Source organism: Ochotona princeps, chromosome 25, assembly GCF_030435755.1.
Source record: "Ochotona princeps isolate mOchPri1 chromosome 25, mOchPri1.hap1, whole genome shotgun sequence".
NCBI classification, from domain to species: Eukaryota; Metazoa; Chordata; class Mammalia; order Lagomorpha; family Ochotonidae; genus Ochotona; species Ochotona princeps.
The window spans coordinates 22,428,538-22,444,676 of NC_080856.1; the positions used below are offsets into that span (position 1 = coordinate 22,428,538).

Consider the following 16,139-nt stretch of genomic DNA (forward strand, 5'->3'; position numbering starts at 1 on the left):
CAACCTACATCCAGCATAGTATTTTTTAGATGTCACTAAGCAGAGTGAACTGATGCTATTTGATAAAGAATTTGAAGCCAAATATTCAGTTGATGACTACCTCATGGAATTTTTAGATATCTCATTGCCTTTCTCCCTAGAAAGTATCTTGCAGCCACGGACTCAGCCAGTGAAAGAGGCTGAGGAGCTCCCACCATTATCAGTAGGAGTAGCAAATATCTCCTCACCCCATCCCCTGCTGCCTTCCTCCCAATCCCTTTATGGGTAATTTCCCATTTATCTTTGATTTAGGGGTGAGACTGCACTGCACAAGGCTGCCTGCCAGCGGAACCGGGCTGTGTGCCAGCTTCTCGTAGATGCAGGAGCATCTCTGAGAAAGACGGACTCCAAGGTAACTCAATGAGTGAGTGCAAACATCCTCCCACTGGGGGAGATGGCAGGCGCTGTTGCCTCCGCTTGTGTCCGTAGCCTGGGCATCCTTTCAGTGCTTATGGAAGTGCCTGGGGCTTTGGGAAAAAAAGAGGAAAAAATAGAGTGCTTCATTTAGAGAACTGCATTTTAAATGTATAAGCACAAAAGGAGGGTGTGTGTGCTTGCCTATGGGGCTTTATAAAGTTCTGAACATGGTGTCCATGGAACTAGCAGTTGTTTTGCTCAACACGAACAGGCAAGTCATACAGAATTGCAGTCCAAAGCCCTGGGAGAGAGATGAGGCTCATGTTCAAAGATAATGGCCTGACTACCAAGAAGTTCCCCCAAGAGTACTTACTCCAGTGTAGATAAAAATCTGTGGTGGCTGTAGACCAAGATTTGATGGGTTTACCAAAAGTTCATGGAAAAGGCATATTATTTTAAAAATAAGCACTTTTTGCAACAAAATTAACATCTTTTCTTAAAAAAGATTTATTTATTTTTATTGAAAAGTCAGATTGACAAAGAGAAGGAGAGACAGAGAGAAAGATCTTCCATCTGCTAGTTCACTCCCCAAAGGCCACAACAGCAGGAGCTGAGCCAATCCAAAACCAGGAGCCAGGAGCTTCTTTCAGGTCACCCACACGGGTGCAGAGTCCCAGGGCTTTGGGCCATCTCTGTGGTTTTCCCAGGCCACAAGCAGGGTGCTGGATGGGAAATGGAGCAGGCAGGACACAAACCAGATGACCTTATGATATCCCGGCACTTGGAGGTGAACGGTTAGCCAATTGAGCCTATGTTTTAATTCCAAAAATTTCCATGAATCTGTGGGTGTTCTTGATAGAGGTAACAGAATGATTACTTATGGACACCCATGTAAGCAGGCCCTGATTTAGAAACGGTTACAATCTTCAATTCAGTGTGCCTAGGCAGTGTTTTATTTTGTTTTTAAATGCTTATGTTCATTTGTATTCTTTTATTATTCCCTAATAGTTCAACCAAGAAACTGGAAAGCATGAGCATACTGGTGCAGGAAGCTGTAGCTGAGCCCAAACCTAGATTGAGCTCTCTGGTGTCGAGCCCAGTGCTACTCACCTGGCAGGTTATCCTTACTCGGTGGTGGAGTACCTCACTTACTCAACAGAGTCATGGATGCTAGCAATATTGGCTTTCAGATGTGGTGTGTAGAATGTGTTTTGTTGCCTGTGTCTTAATAGATACCCTGGTAGACTCCAAGAAAGGACCAGCCACTTAGAAAGTTGCAGGAAAGAATTTTATTGTATGGATGGGGCCTTCTTAAAGCAGATGTATGTTAGGCTAGGGTTTGAGCCAATTAATGTAGCCATGAAGCATAGATGACTGACTTAGGAGCCTATTAAATGACCTAAGGTTCCTTTAACTCATATAAGTGATGCAAATCTACTTACGCACAGTTTTCCCTCTGGGAGTTCTTCAAATTATGGTACACAGACTGAGAAGATCTTTGCAGACCTTGTTTTTCCTTTCCTAGGCAATTGCACACCATGGATTTCCCCACTTCCCTGGCACACCACCTGAGGCCCCCCTTTGTATCAGTTCCTCCAAAAGCCAGTTCAACACAGTTGAGCTATGTCTTGGTTTTGCTTTGTGTTTTGTTGTTGTTGTTGTTTTGTTTTGTTTTTGCCTTAAAGTTTCTATTTATGCATGTGTTTAAGAAACAAGACAACAGGGTCTTCCATTTGCCAGTTCACTCCCTGAATGCCTGCATTGGCTGGGGATATGCCCATACACACAACTTAACCTCCACCCTTGGTTTCCCTTCCTGAATATTTGGAAGCTCGTAATTGCTGATGTAATGATGGCATAGTCTCAGATTGTGAACAGATTGAATAATAATTGTTTTAGGAACTTCAAGCTAATTGTTAAATTCTAAATCCCAAATTCCAAATATCTAAAGAGTTTTGAGGCACTGTTACCTCTCTTTTCATCCTCTACTGCACAAACTCCCAGAGGCTGCCAGGAGCGGGTTTAATTGAGGCTGGCACAGCCTGGATGGAGACATCTTTGATCATTTTTATAAAACTTGCCTGCAGTTTGATAAGGAGCTGTTTCTTTGGTACAGTGATCATGTCTCTACCCTTTTTTAGAACTTAAAATAACATTTTGAAACAGGTAAACCTGCATCATTGAACAAAAAATCCCAAGTGTCAGGGCATGCGAGGTAATTCCTGCTGCCATACAGAAGATGAACATGCCTCCTGCTTTCGTTGCTGAAATCCAGTCACTAAGCTTATTCTTAAAAGTGTAATATACAGATGTGTGTGCTTGCAACACATGTGTATCTAAATCACAAACGATAACATTTAAAATGTTGATATAGATTTCATAGCGTAAGTATTTATGATCTTTTTGGTGGAAGATGCTTACAGAACAGAATGAAAACAGTGTTGCTCTTCTAGAAAAAGATTATTAGAGCCACAAAAAGACACAAACAGTTGCTCAATGCAAGGTGAACAGTGTTTCTTCTAGTTTAGGCAAACAGTTGGTGGCTTTTACACTCTTAGTGTTTGTTACTCGCCCCAAGATTTCTTTAATCCTCACTTATTACTTATGTTGTCAGTGAGGAACTCGTTTCTGATAGATGGAGTAGCCACGGATTGAAGATGACTTACCGGAAGACTTTTGAAACCTGCCAAGAAAACCTTTTAGACTATTTGGGTTTCCTTCCTTTCAGTTTGGTATTTTGCTAGAGACTCCCAGCGTGTAGTTAATACAAAGGATCCTAAGCTAAAAACCTGAGTGCCTGCTCCCTGTTTGGATTTCTTTATTCTTCCCCGTGTCATTTCTGTACACACAGTCAGTTAGTCTCTGTGCACTTCTGTTCTCTTAGAGAGACCTCACTTACCAGAAACATTAAGGTCTAGTTTACTGACCTCCCATGTTTAATGCAGTGGGTCCTAAAGCAGATTTGAAAATGTCTTGGACCATCTCAAACACCAGACATGAAAGGCTTCTTGTTAATCAACGATCTTTGGGTGAATCATTTGTATGATTAAAAAAAAAATCTCTTCCCACATACCTGTCTCTTCCCCTTTTCCTGTCACCTGTAGGGTAAGACACCTCAAGACAGAGCACAGCAGGCCGGGGACCCAGATCTAGCTGCTTATCTAGAAAGCCGCCAGAATTATAAGGTCATTGGCCACGAGGACCTGGAAACTGCTGTTTGACCGTGGCAGACATGCAAAGGAAACCTGAGTGAGCAGATCACCTGTGCCCTCCTGGCCATCGAGCATCTCCCCTGGAAGAAGCTGGTGGAATCCAGACATCAGTCTCTCACCTGCAAGAATCTATCTGAGACTGTGCCACCGGATTTAAGGGCTCTCGAGACCTGCAACAGAACATGACAGCCCACGGAGAAGGAGGCAGGCTACCTGGGGGCTTGTGGAATACCTGTTCCGCAAAATTTGATCCTATTGCTTCCAGCAAGTAGCATGAACTTCTGTGTTCACCTGTATTATTTATTTTAAAGATTCAAAGGATGCTGTTCATGTGAGCAGCACCGCTCCCTCCTCCCCCATGCATTCATCTTTCCTCTGTACCACACAATTCTGTAACAGCCCCCCACTCACTTAAAAAAAAATTCAGCATTTTCTTTTTTAAAGTCAGTCTTTGAAGATGGCAAGATTGTCTGAAGGCCCTTCAAAACCTTCTGGGTATCCCACAGCAACCGTTTTTCAAGTCCCAAGACTGAACATAGTGGAGACTACTTAGTGACTTTTTTTGCATGTCCTCTCCCCCAACCCTCCCGTTTTGTTCTGTCAGAGCTGGAAAGTGCCACGTGGATAAGGTTAACTTGTACTCTCTGGGGCAGCGGTGGCATGGGAGTTGTTTGTGCTCAGTGGTGCCTCAGAGAGGTAACCCAGGGGTCAGCCCAGGCTGCTGGGCTCTTGCTGATAGCCATGCAGGACGGATTGAGCTTGGGCTGTTTGTACAGCTCTGTACTGCCTACGTGTAGCCGTCTTTGCCTTTTGCTGCGGTCGAGATTATCCCAGGCAAGGAGTCAGCAAAGGCACACAGCTGGTTTGCAGAACCACTCAATTGTAAGTGCTGTTTCCAATGCAGAGCAGAAAGGCATGTGTGGGAACTGTTTACAAGAAAGGAGCACTCTCAACGTTTGCTTCTCAACTTGATTGAGTGGTAATAGAAAGCAGCCTCACCAAATTGGGGGAAAAAAAAAAGCAGAAACAGAAGTAGCAACGTATGTCCAGATAACACACAGAAGCAAAAAGCAGCACACAGTGGAAAATTTCACAGAGGCTAACAGCAATGAGAGATTCTTGGATTCCGAGGGGCCCCATGCTAGGTTTTCCTCCTAGGTGTTTGGTTTTCATTATTCTTAGGAAGCCTTGATTCAAAGACAAAGTCTGATTTAATGAGTTCCACTGCCAGCTTTCCAGGAAGCCTGGGTACACGGATGTGTACTTTCTCCATGTCTGGTTAGGCTCTGAGGTCACACCCGACGGCCCCGTTTCCCTGTGTGGTCCAACATCATAAATTCTTTCTCTATTTTGTTTCCTTTATGAGAAACTTCTATGGAAGTCTAACTAGGAATGTCTGTCCAGTTGTGGCATTGTAGGGTGTAAGCCCTGCCATGGGACTCTGTGATAACCAAGTTATCAAGAGAAACATCTCTTAAAGTTTTGTCCAAGAATTTGCTTGACCTGAATGTAGATCAGAAATAAAAGTGGGGGTCCAAGAGTCTTGCTTTTGGCTAACGCTGAAGTCTCTTGAGGGTTCTTTCATTTTTGCTTTTGGTACTGTAAAGTGCTTCTCTGGTGTGCCTGCATATGGCCATAAATGATTATTTCTCTACTTTTAACTTAAAGGTCAAGTGGTGACATGTTGCTTATCTGAATCACATTTTGGGCACATATCATCCTTTGGCAAGTACGGGTATGCTGTACAACATTAAGGAGGAGCTGCCTTTCACTGGAGAAGGATTTTATTACCAGAGTCTCTATAGTCATTGCAAAGTCCAATTGTTGGCATTATTTCCAGCTGTGGAAAAATGGGTTGGTTGTCAGTAATCTTTCCATATATCTGTCTCAGAAATGAAATTTGCTTTTGGAGTTTATGGTGAATGAAGGAGGGATTGCAGCAGATTGTTTCCAGAGGCTAGGAAAAAAGAAAATGTGTTCCAGGAGAATTTAATCACTGGATTACTGCTGAATGCTTTTCAGTTGGTGGAACTGTCAAGGAAATGTGATGACAGAAATATCATCCTTAAAACAGACTAGAATATGGCTTTGAAGGTGCCTTCTATTCCTTGGATCAAGCTAACGTTGGACGAAGCATTTAGTTCCCAAGTATCTGCTTCTGGGATGCAGGACTCTTGTTTTCATTAAAGACCATCTCATATTCCTCCCTGAAGGATGTCAAGCAGCCCAGAGAAAATCAGGGTACGGTGGCAGTGGGCCAGTTCAATCAACCCCTGCAATGAAAATAGATGAACTACTGTCTACTGTAAGGATCCTGGTTCATTTAAACAGTATTCCGAACCACGCTAAAAGGCATCCTAATCCTCCATTATATATGGCAGCAACTATGATCTGTTTTTTGAAAACGCAAGCAACTCTAAGGGTTGAATTTTCAAAAAGAAAAAAAAATGAGCTGCATGACCCCATATTTAATGGCTTGCACATTAAATCTACCTTACCTCCTGTAGCACATTTTATTTAATTGGTCACTGCATGTGACAGTTCTGGGCATTGGAAAGAGCCAAGGCCATATGGTTCTAGTTTCCAGCTAGCTTAAATATATTGTATCACTTTTAATGGGCCTTCAGGACATCTAGAAGCAAATGGCCTGGTCTTGGTCTGAAATCCCACAGAACTTTGACAGAAAACTGCGGACCTGCAAAGATAACATCTCTCCACAGCCTGTTGAAACAGTGGTGCAAGAGGCAACTGGCTTAGTGGGTTTTGGAATGTATTTGTTGAGGCATTGTCAGCTCTGGGTTTCTGTTTTTAGATTAGGCCAATAGAGGGGTGAAAAAAGTTATTTAAAAGCAGCTTTCTAAAAAACTACAAAGTTAATTTGTTGTTGTTATTGTTTTGTTTTCTTGCAACTGCATGGGCCAGTTGCACACTTATGTCATTAAGTGTGCCACAGAACAGTTTAATCTGCACTCCGTCGCATTTGAATACTTGATGGAGAACAGACGAGAGGATGAGAACAGCAGAAAGGAAAAAAGGACCCTCGCCTGGTAACTCTGCTTTGAGATTTCTGCTTATTTCTATAGAGGCGATAATGAACAGATTCTAAAACAGAATTTAGTCAGCAAATACCTAACTAAAACTAGGAACAGCTGGTGGCAAGCCTCAAGTAACTTGTCGCTTCCTGTGTTTGCATAGTAGCTGCTTAGGCAGGTCTGTCTGTGCCATGAGACACTCAACAGCTCACACTCATGTTCATGTGTACCTAGCCACAGTCCCTATGCCAAAACAATCTCTGAAATCCATTTACCACAACCTTTATAATGGCCATAGAAAATGTGAGGGTGCAGTTTCATGTATTGCATGGCAATTTTATTAATAATATTTTGATTTTTTAGTTTTATTTTTAAAAAAGCTTTTATTACAAGAGATGGGTATCAAGGCTGCCTTCTGTGCCTCTCTATTGTCCTACCCAGTAGGAAATATTGTGATCTTAATGCTATGTCAAAAATAATCCATTCATATAAATGAATGTATAAGTACAAATATATACACATTCACACATATGTATATGGAGTCAGCTCCTTGTATGCATATATGTGTATATATTTCAGAAGTTGAAAAAGGAGAAAAAGATTTTCAAATCATGCTAGTCACTTAGCAACAGGCTTAGGTAACACAAACAGGCAAAGGTGGGTGACAGAGAATTCTCATTTTGATGCGTTACTGCATCAAATAGTTACACATGGTATTGTCTATTGCCTATCACAAGTCCATGACCAAGAGTGCTTGTAATTGCTTCTGTTGCCTACCATGAATTATGAAACCTGCCTTAGCTCTGAGATTTGACCATGTTATTTTTGGTCATCAAGTAAAAAAAGGAGAATTCATTCCTTGGTGATATTTAATTACTCTGCAAGGCTTACTTTACAAGACTAAAGCTCAGTAGATTGCCAGATGATGTTGAATTTGGGCAAACTACTGCCAAGAAGGAGTAGAAACTTGGATATAAAGTTTGGGGTCCATGAAGCTGATATTTCCTCCAGTAGAATTAGCTAATAAAATCACTGACAAGAGCAAGATTGTTTTTTAAGTTATACTATTTAAAAATGAAAGTAGATCACTGTTAAAATGGTTCATCATAATCTCCAAATAAAGCTACTAATTGCTATACCTAAGTGGATTATGCCATTTCAAAGAAAAATGTAGAACATGTATTAAATTATCTTTCTCATCCATTTCTAACATTCTTACAGTAACAGTAGCTTCTGCCCTAGAACGATCATTTTTGAAGCTCATAATTCTCTATCTCTGAATTCCTTGTTCAGCAGTCACTGAGTCCTACAGGTCTTCTCCACTGAGCATCTCGTTCTGATTTGAGCCTACATTGTTTTCTTGAATGCTAAGATTGGCTGGATGGTTTGAAAGACAGTGAGAGAGGAAGAAGGCAAGAGACAGAGTGAACTTCTACTTTCTGGTTCTTTTTACCCAAATGCTCACAGAAGCCAAGGCTGGGCCAGGGTGAAGGCGGGAGCCTTGAACCTCGTTCTAGTCTCTCACATGAGTAGCCGAGACCCAAGTCCTTGGGCCATCATCTGTGATCTTCCAGGTACATTAGTGAGAAGCTGCATCAGAAGCAGAGGTAGAAGTGGGTCTCAGGCATGCTGTTGTGTTGTGCAGGTTCAAACCACTCCTGGGGTGTACCTTTTTATCCTGTCTGGACTGTCTCTCATCTTGTGTTTCTCCAATGTGCTAGCAACAGTCACAGTCCTGCTCCTGGATTTTCTGCTGCTATCATGAATCATTTTGTCATAAAGCTGCCAAAATCTTCCCTAGGTTTTGTGCTCAAAATGAGTCAACATGAAATTGTGCCCGAAATGACTATCCATTTATCCAAAGAGCAAATAGATGTCCATTAACCTTGATTATCACACAGAATTCAGACAGCTCTGATTCTGAAAAACAATGTATGAGGACCAAATGTGTATGTTAGTTACATCTTAAGAGTTCACGCCATGTCTACTGCTTTTGTGCCTGATGAGGTGAGAAGCAATGTGCCCTGGAGTTTTAGACTGGGTTATATAGGTATTAAACTCCCATGGGCCATCTGTGGAATTGAGGTTCAGATGCCATAGAACAAAGTAAACTATAGTATCCTTGGACAATTTGCTCTCCTAGGACGCTAGGTTTACTGAGTTGGTCCACGGAAGGGTGCAGAAAAAAAACAATTCATACTCCATTTAAGCATAGACTTTAACATAGACAACTGAATATTGGATGATTTGTTTGTGATGATAGAGTCCAAGCTATTTTACATATATACTCAGTCCTTAAGCATACAAATAATAATTTGTTTGAAAGATATTTATCATTTACTCTGATGGAGGCACCGTACTAAGTATAGAACAAGGGGTTCAACCAACAAAATAGCTTGACTTAATTGTGCCAGTCTAGAAGAAAAGACAAATTCCAGGATGCTCGGTGAGTGCTGTGCAGGACAACTTCAGGTAACCTAGCCTATGGTGGAAATTCAACCAAAGGTTTTTATATCAGTCACCTGTGTTTTTAGTTCTACAAAAACAAATACTAGCTTGGAAAGAAACAGTGAGATCTAAAACACACCAGGAAAGTTTTGCTATACTTGAAGGAGAAAGGACATCTTACGAGAATCAATGATGACAGGTAGATGGATGTGTAGAACAGAATGCTTGATCTGAAAAGGAGACAAACTTGGACTAGCAATAAGAATATTTGGAGGAGATAAGTTAAAGTAGAATTGTTGCATTTTTAGTTCTATAGGGTAGACAACTTTTAGAATAATGCAAGGCCAGAGCAGAAAGGATGGACGTTAAGAGGGAGGCAGTTTTATGACTTACTGAAGAGTTATTATTTAACACTGTATCAAGAGGAGCAAGTTTAGCACAGTTAGTGTTTCTTCTAGTGTTTAAGTGAAGAATAAACAACCAACTTCAGAGATTATGTAAAAAGCAACTGCTTACTTAGGAAGGATGTTGGCCTAAAAAGCTAATAGTTTCCATGTTTAGATTGCTATACTTTCAGAGTGCAGCAGAACTTAAATCACACTTATTTTTTTCCCTCAGGTTCCTTCAAAAGAAATAGCAGAGGGTGTATTTTTATAAAAGCAGCAGTCATTGGAAATACACTCCAAACCATTTGGAAACAGGGATTTCACGATCCTAAGTATTTGCTTTGCTCACATACACGTATATAATTTGGCAATTGATAGACAATCCTCAAATCTCTTGAAGGAGATATAAATTTCAATTAAGGCACACAGGTCATCATTTCAGGAAATGAATTAAAAGCAAGGAGTGGGGAGTTGCCTTGCCCACTTAGCACCTGCTAGGTGTTGGTGGTGTGGAGCTAGGCCTAGGACTTGGAGTAGGGACTGAGGGATGCCGTGCTTTCTGATTATGAAAATGTGAAGAGGTATTTCCTGTAGCATTTTGTCATTAAATAAGACAAACACCACCCAGGCTGCTGTGATACAATTATATTTAAACTAACTGCAATTTTAGTTGCACATCTTCCTTCCTTTCTTCCGTAACAGCAAGGTCTGATTTTTTTAGTTTTAAGTTCCTACGGGTAGGGAAGAAGTCTCTCCAGGATAATTTTTTAAATGGTTTTACATTCACTCTCTAAGAAAACTACAATATTTTCTTTCACCTTACTCCCTGCCCTGACTTAGGAAAGTAAAAGGGCTCATAGACAAGAAAGAAGTGGTCTCCAGAGTGGTGCAACAATAACATGCTGACCTTAACACTGATTCTCATGGTAACTCATAAATGAACACAGTTAATAACACAGGGTTTCCTCAGCAAATATGTACCCTAGGAAAATCAAACAAAGAAGGTACAAAAATGGACTAAGCTTGTTCAGGCTGGCTTTCAGGAGTGTTATTTGTGAAATGTTCAATTTGTCCAGCTTAGAAGAATTAGACTATTTTGGGAATTGGGGAGAAATGGGATCAGCTAGTGTCAGAGATTTCTAAGACTTTTCCAAAGCAATGGGTTGCTTTGGGAAGGAATTCTCTGATGGCTTACCAGAGTCCTGATGTGTCCACAGATTTGTGTTAATTCATGACAACTTTTTGGGAAAATCAGGGCAATTTGGGGAGTTCCTCTTCACAATATTAAATTATTTATTTCTTAAATTCGTAGACTGTGAGCTTGTTATTTTGGAGTTCAGCTATGATCTTTCTTCTTAAAAAGTGGTAGAAATGGGAGATGTTAACAAATTTTCTCATAAAAAAAAAACAGATGAAAGCACTAAGTATTTACTGATTGAAATTTATAGGTGATTCACACAAAGATATTGATGAGATTTGTCAGTTTTAGGTTAGTTTTTTGCCTGGACACTTATCAGATCTTTGTATGATGAATCCAAATGATTCCTTACATCCTGGGTTTTCTAAACAGTAACACTTTTTATTTGCTACCTTTCCCACCCCTCCATTGCTTGGATTGAGACACTAACCATATGCATGCATAATTTGCAACATGATTAGAACTTAAAAGCTATGAATCTACTTGAGAGAAGCAGAACATCCCCAAATGCTCCACTTTACTTCCCAAATGCTTGCAAAAGCAGAGGTTGTGCCACACAAAAGTTGGAAGCTGGGAACTCAGTCCAGGACAGTCACCTGGGTGACAGAAAACCAGTCACTGGGGCCATCACCTGCTGCCTCCCAGGGTTTGCATTGTCGGGAAATGAGAATGAGCATCCGGAGTGGGGAATCAAAGTCAGGTACTCCAGCAGGAAACAGAGGCACTTGAGCGAGCACCTCAGCCCCTAGGACAGACAAGCCCGGAACTTGAACTGTGATGCCTCTCGGTGTTCTCACCTTGGGTTGGGAAATGTGGGATTACTGTCATTTTGGGAAATGAGGTTTAGAACTTTTGTAGATCATGCATTCTAACACAATAGAATATTTTTGCAAAAATTCATCTTCGTAAAGTTAAGGTCCAAAGTAGTCTCCGAGGAGGTAGCTTGCTTGTTTTGTTTGTTTGTTTTTTGTTTGTTTGAACTTTGACTAAGCAGGCAACCATGAACCCGAATATTCTCTGAAGCACAATGGATGAAAATGAAGGAACCCATTCCTGTCAAGAACGGAGGAATCAAGGACCAGCTCATTGCCTCCAAGCAAATAGAATTGGTTTCATTTGATTCTAAGTAGGAGAATTTGTCTAGGTTTGAAGTGTATCCGTGGCTGTGGCGCTTTGTACACTGTCAAACGCTACATCTGCTTGGAGAGTTGCAGTCCCATTATAAAGGGCTCTTTCGTGATTTGGATTCTGCCCTGTCAATTCCCAGTGCCGTGTGGAGCTGCCAACTCACATGTGGAGTATCGAAAGGTAGCAGCTGTGGCGGTAGTAAAATGAAGTTTTATTTCTAGGTAAAATGGGATTCAGAAAATATGAGTGGAGGGAGGGTGGGTGGGAAGGGAGGGATGGGAAAGGGAAGAATGGAGGTTTTTTTTTGTAAGAGAACAGAAGTCATAAAAGTATTTTTCCCTAATTTTCTTGCATTTCCTATTTATATAAAGTATCTTGAACACTGTGTTGCTTGACAGAGATTTCCAATGGAATTAATTGAAGAGACTGAAAGAATCTCTGAAAAAGAAATTGACTAGTTAGTTAATTTTTGGACAATTTTTTCTGTATTGTGAATTGTGTGAAAATGTACAGAATAAAAATGAAGACCTAGAATTAATCCGCTTCCTTTCTGTTGTTTCTGCCGGCTAGACAGCACAGACGTGGGTGCTACGGTGTGTTACGGCCATATTCCAAAATCAGGAGTGAAGAGGTGGTTATTAGGGTAGGGAGAGACTTAAAGCAGACTGTGACAATGCAGAAATTCTTCTGAAAGTTCAGCTTCCTGCTTCACAGATGGACTACTGAACCAGGATTTACATCATCGCTTGTATAATAATAAATCTAAAATGTATATCTACAACAATGATTGATGAGACACTGAACTATCAGTGACCACTGAGAAACAGGAATGAAATAAGCCTCGTGTTGACCCTGTTTTACACATTTCAGAGAGTTCCTAGGCAGCGATTTAGGAAGAGTAATTCAGGCCTCTGTTGGCAGATTTCCTAGTCTGAAGAGACAATTGGGAATAAAAATTCGCGCAGAAGAGATGCTGAGAGGAGAAGTGCAGAGATGGTACCAGAGATCTAGAGGCTCCTCCGTGTGTGTGGAGCACTGATCCTGCTCAGCATGTGCCTACATGGGAACAGCCTGAGGCTGGGAAATGAACACTCAAACGTGGCCAGTGCTCACTCAGGGTTGAGAATGCTGCCTACTCCCACCAGCCACACTGGGACACCTCATACTTTGGGAAGTAGTGAATGGTGTTTTCCCTGAGTCTTGAATCAAGTATGATAGTATTCAGCCTTGAACTAACTCAAGAACAAGATTAAAGAAAACAAAATGCTTTTCATTTAATTGGGCTCATTCCAAGCCAAAGCCCGAGGAAATAAAGGAATGCAAGATTTCCCACCATTTAATAAAACTTTCAACAACTGACATCCAGTGCATGTGCATGCAAAACCAAAACCAAAAACAGTAAAGTAGAACACGTAAAAAGAAGAAAAATTAGCCAATTGAAACTAACCTAGAACTAACAACAAATGCTAAACACTAGCCAGAAACTGTATTAAAAACAGTCATTCTAATTCTGTTCCAAATGGGTTAAGGAGTTAAAATGCAAAATTATTTTCAAATCCAGATCAAATTTCTGAAGATAACATTTATGATATCTGTGATTAAAACAGCAACACACTGTTCAACAGTAAGAAAATAATAGAATATTTGGGAGAAGGATGTTCATACATTTCACGATGCAGTAAGAGAAAATAATCCAAAATCAAGCACAGAAACAAAGAAATATTTCCCTTAACGAAAAAGAAATTTGTCCAGACCCAATGGGATTGTACCATAAAATTGAAATTTTTTTTAAAAAATGAAGAAAAATAAATAAAAAAGGAATCTGTGAGATAAGGAACAACTTTGATAATCTTAAAGTATGTGCAACAAGCTTCACATTTTTTGCAAATGGACAGAAAAGGAAAAATATTTGAAGAAATAGTTTCTGGGAGTTGTAAACATTGGCAAAAAGCAAAAAGCTACTTAAAGAACAATTTCAAGAAGCTTATCAAATTATAGCAAAATGATATGTATATATATAGCAAATTATAGCAAAAGTCTACTTTAAGAGAAAATCTTAAAAATAACCAGATAAGAAGGAATACAGAAATAATACAGATAAAAAAAGATTCTTCATCAGAGGAACTACATAGAAGAAGACAATAAAGAACAAAAATGCTGAAGAAAAAGATGCTGTCCAGTTGCAAACGTGTTGCAATAATCCCTGCAAAAATATATGTGAAAAGAAAAATTCCAGATAGATAAAAACTGGATATCTTCAACACAAACAGTTCTGAATAAGCAGATATTAAAGTTCTCAGGGAATTTTCCATATAAAAGTATGTATCCACACAAAAGTGTTGCACTAGACATCTTAAGTATTTGTTCAAATATGCTATTTTTTTCTGCTAGTGAAATATTTTTTTAAAATAAAGCTCTTCAAATAAATACATAAAAACAATAGCATCAAAAGCATGGATAAAACAGATTAAAGTAATTGTAAGATTCTTAGGGGGCATGTTAAGTGATGTAATATTATTTGAAGACAAATTGTGAAAAAGGTAAAGTTTGGTATTGTTGTCCCTGCTGGTAAAGAAACCAAGAGCTACCATTGTTTAAGGAATCTTTGTTAATAGAGTCTAGCTAACAGCACACAAAGGCTGTTAAGAAAATCAAACAAAAGCACTGATATTTTGTTCATGGAAAATTGAATAGTAGAATGTTCCAGGATTTGTTCCCTTTACTGAAAGAACCAATCATCTAGGGCCCGGTGCAATAGCGTGTTACTTAAAGTCCTGGCCTTGCACGCGCCGGGATCCCATATGGTTGCCGGTTCTAATCCTGGTGGCCCTGCTTTCCAGCCAGCTTCCTGCTTGTGGCCTGGGAAAGCAGTCGAGGACAGCCCAAAGCCTTGGGACCCTGCTCCTGCATGGGAGACCTGGAAGAGCTCCTGGCTCCTGGCTCCTGGCTTTGGATCGGCTCAGCTCCAGCCGTTGCGGTCATTTGTGGATTGAACCATCGGAAGGAAGATCTTCATCTCTTTCTTTCCTCCTCTGTAGATCTGCCTTTCCAATAAAAATAGATAAATCTTAAAAAAAAAAAAAAAAAGAACCAATCATCTAGGGGCAAAGTGTCCGCAACCAACAATTTTAGAACTGACGGGTGGAAAACTCTTTGTCTCCTCTCTGTAAATCTGCCTTTTCAACAAAAACAAATCTTAAAAAAAAAAAAGCTGATATGTTTATGTAAAATAGTTACTTTTTTTCATTGCATCTTCCAAGAACTTAAGGTTATACTGTTACAAAAGTGTGATTTTATATATATTGAAAGAAAGATTTATAGAGCGCAGGATAGAAAGATACTGGTTTACTTTGCAAGCAGCTGCAATGGTGGGAGCTGAGTTGATTCGAAGCCAGGAGCCAGGAGCTGCTTTCAGGTCTCCCACGTGGGTACAGAGTCCCAAGGCTTTGGCCCATCCTCTACTAATTTCCCAGTGGATCATCCAGGACAGATCCTGGGGCTTGTATGGGGGAGGATTGACCAATTGAAGCCATGGCCTTAGCAGGGAAACCCGGCTGATAATCTTTGGCAGACAAGAGGTGGATGCTGGATTCTAGGCAGGCCTTTCAAGTGAGAGGGGTCTGCTGAGAGCTAGGTGGCCCCACCCCCTGCATCATTATGCTAGCCCAGGGTCCTGAAGCCAGGGTTCAGGAGAGCGCCCCCCACTGATGGCCTTTGATATTGCCGAGCACCCCAGGCTTTCATGTACAAAGGTTACAGGATCTCCACTCTCAGGTATCAGAGCCTAAGGACTTGTGTCTGGCATTTGAGGACAGAGCACATAACTGGCTGCCTCCTGTGCTTCCTGTTGTGCTGGGGAGAGGATCAGGCCCAGGTGCACAAGGATGATGAAGTCATCCTGTGCCTGAGAATTAGTCAAGGATCTCGGATATCATTTTTGAAAGGCTAAAAATTGGTCAGCAACCTCTCCGAGTTGTGTGATGACAATGCAGGAGACACAACCATCTACACTGGCTGGATTCTCTGGTCCATGAGATAGACCCAAAAGATGAGATAGGGAGAGATTTCAGAACCTGTGTCATGGAAGGGCTCTGCTCCCTGTTAGCAGGAAGTAGCTGCAGAAGATAACATGAATCTATATCCTTCTGCAATCATTCAGAAAAAGGGTCAGAAATCTCTAAGGGGTAAATAAAATGAAACAGGTAAGTAGCCAGTTTAGAGTATGAGTTGGAAGTCATTATTCCCCTGTCCCATGTAATACACTCTGCCTACCTGTCAATCCAATGACCTCTTCGCCAGGATGTATTTCCCTTCACTGGGGACTTGGAGTTGTATCAGG

The 16,139-nt window shown here is 40.7% G+C and overlaps 1 protein-coding gene across 2 annotated transcripts in view; it reads left to right on the forward strand.

Annotated features, from left to right (window-relative positions):
• DGKI (diacylglycerol kinase iota) overlaps nucleotides 1-4,180 on the forward strand; it is a 402,429-nt gene extending 398,249 nt beyond the window's left edge. Inside the window, exons 33-34 of one of the 2 annotated variants that reach the window (XM_058654978.1) lie at nucleotides 292-391; nucleotides 3,501-4,180. In XM_058654978.1, coding sequence (XP_058510961.1) covers nucleotides 292-391; nucleotides 3,501-3,617 — 217 coding nt within the window. In that variant the 3' untranslated portion in view covers nucleotides 3,618-4,180. The remainder of the gene's footprint in view (nucleotides 1-291; nucleotides 392-3,500) is intronic. The other variant, XM_058654979.1, reaches the window with a different exon arrangement.
• Nucleotides 4,181-16,139: the final 11,959 nt, after the last annotated feature.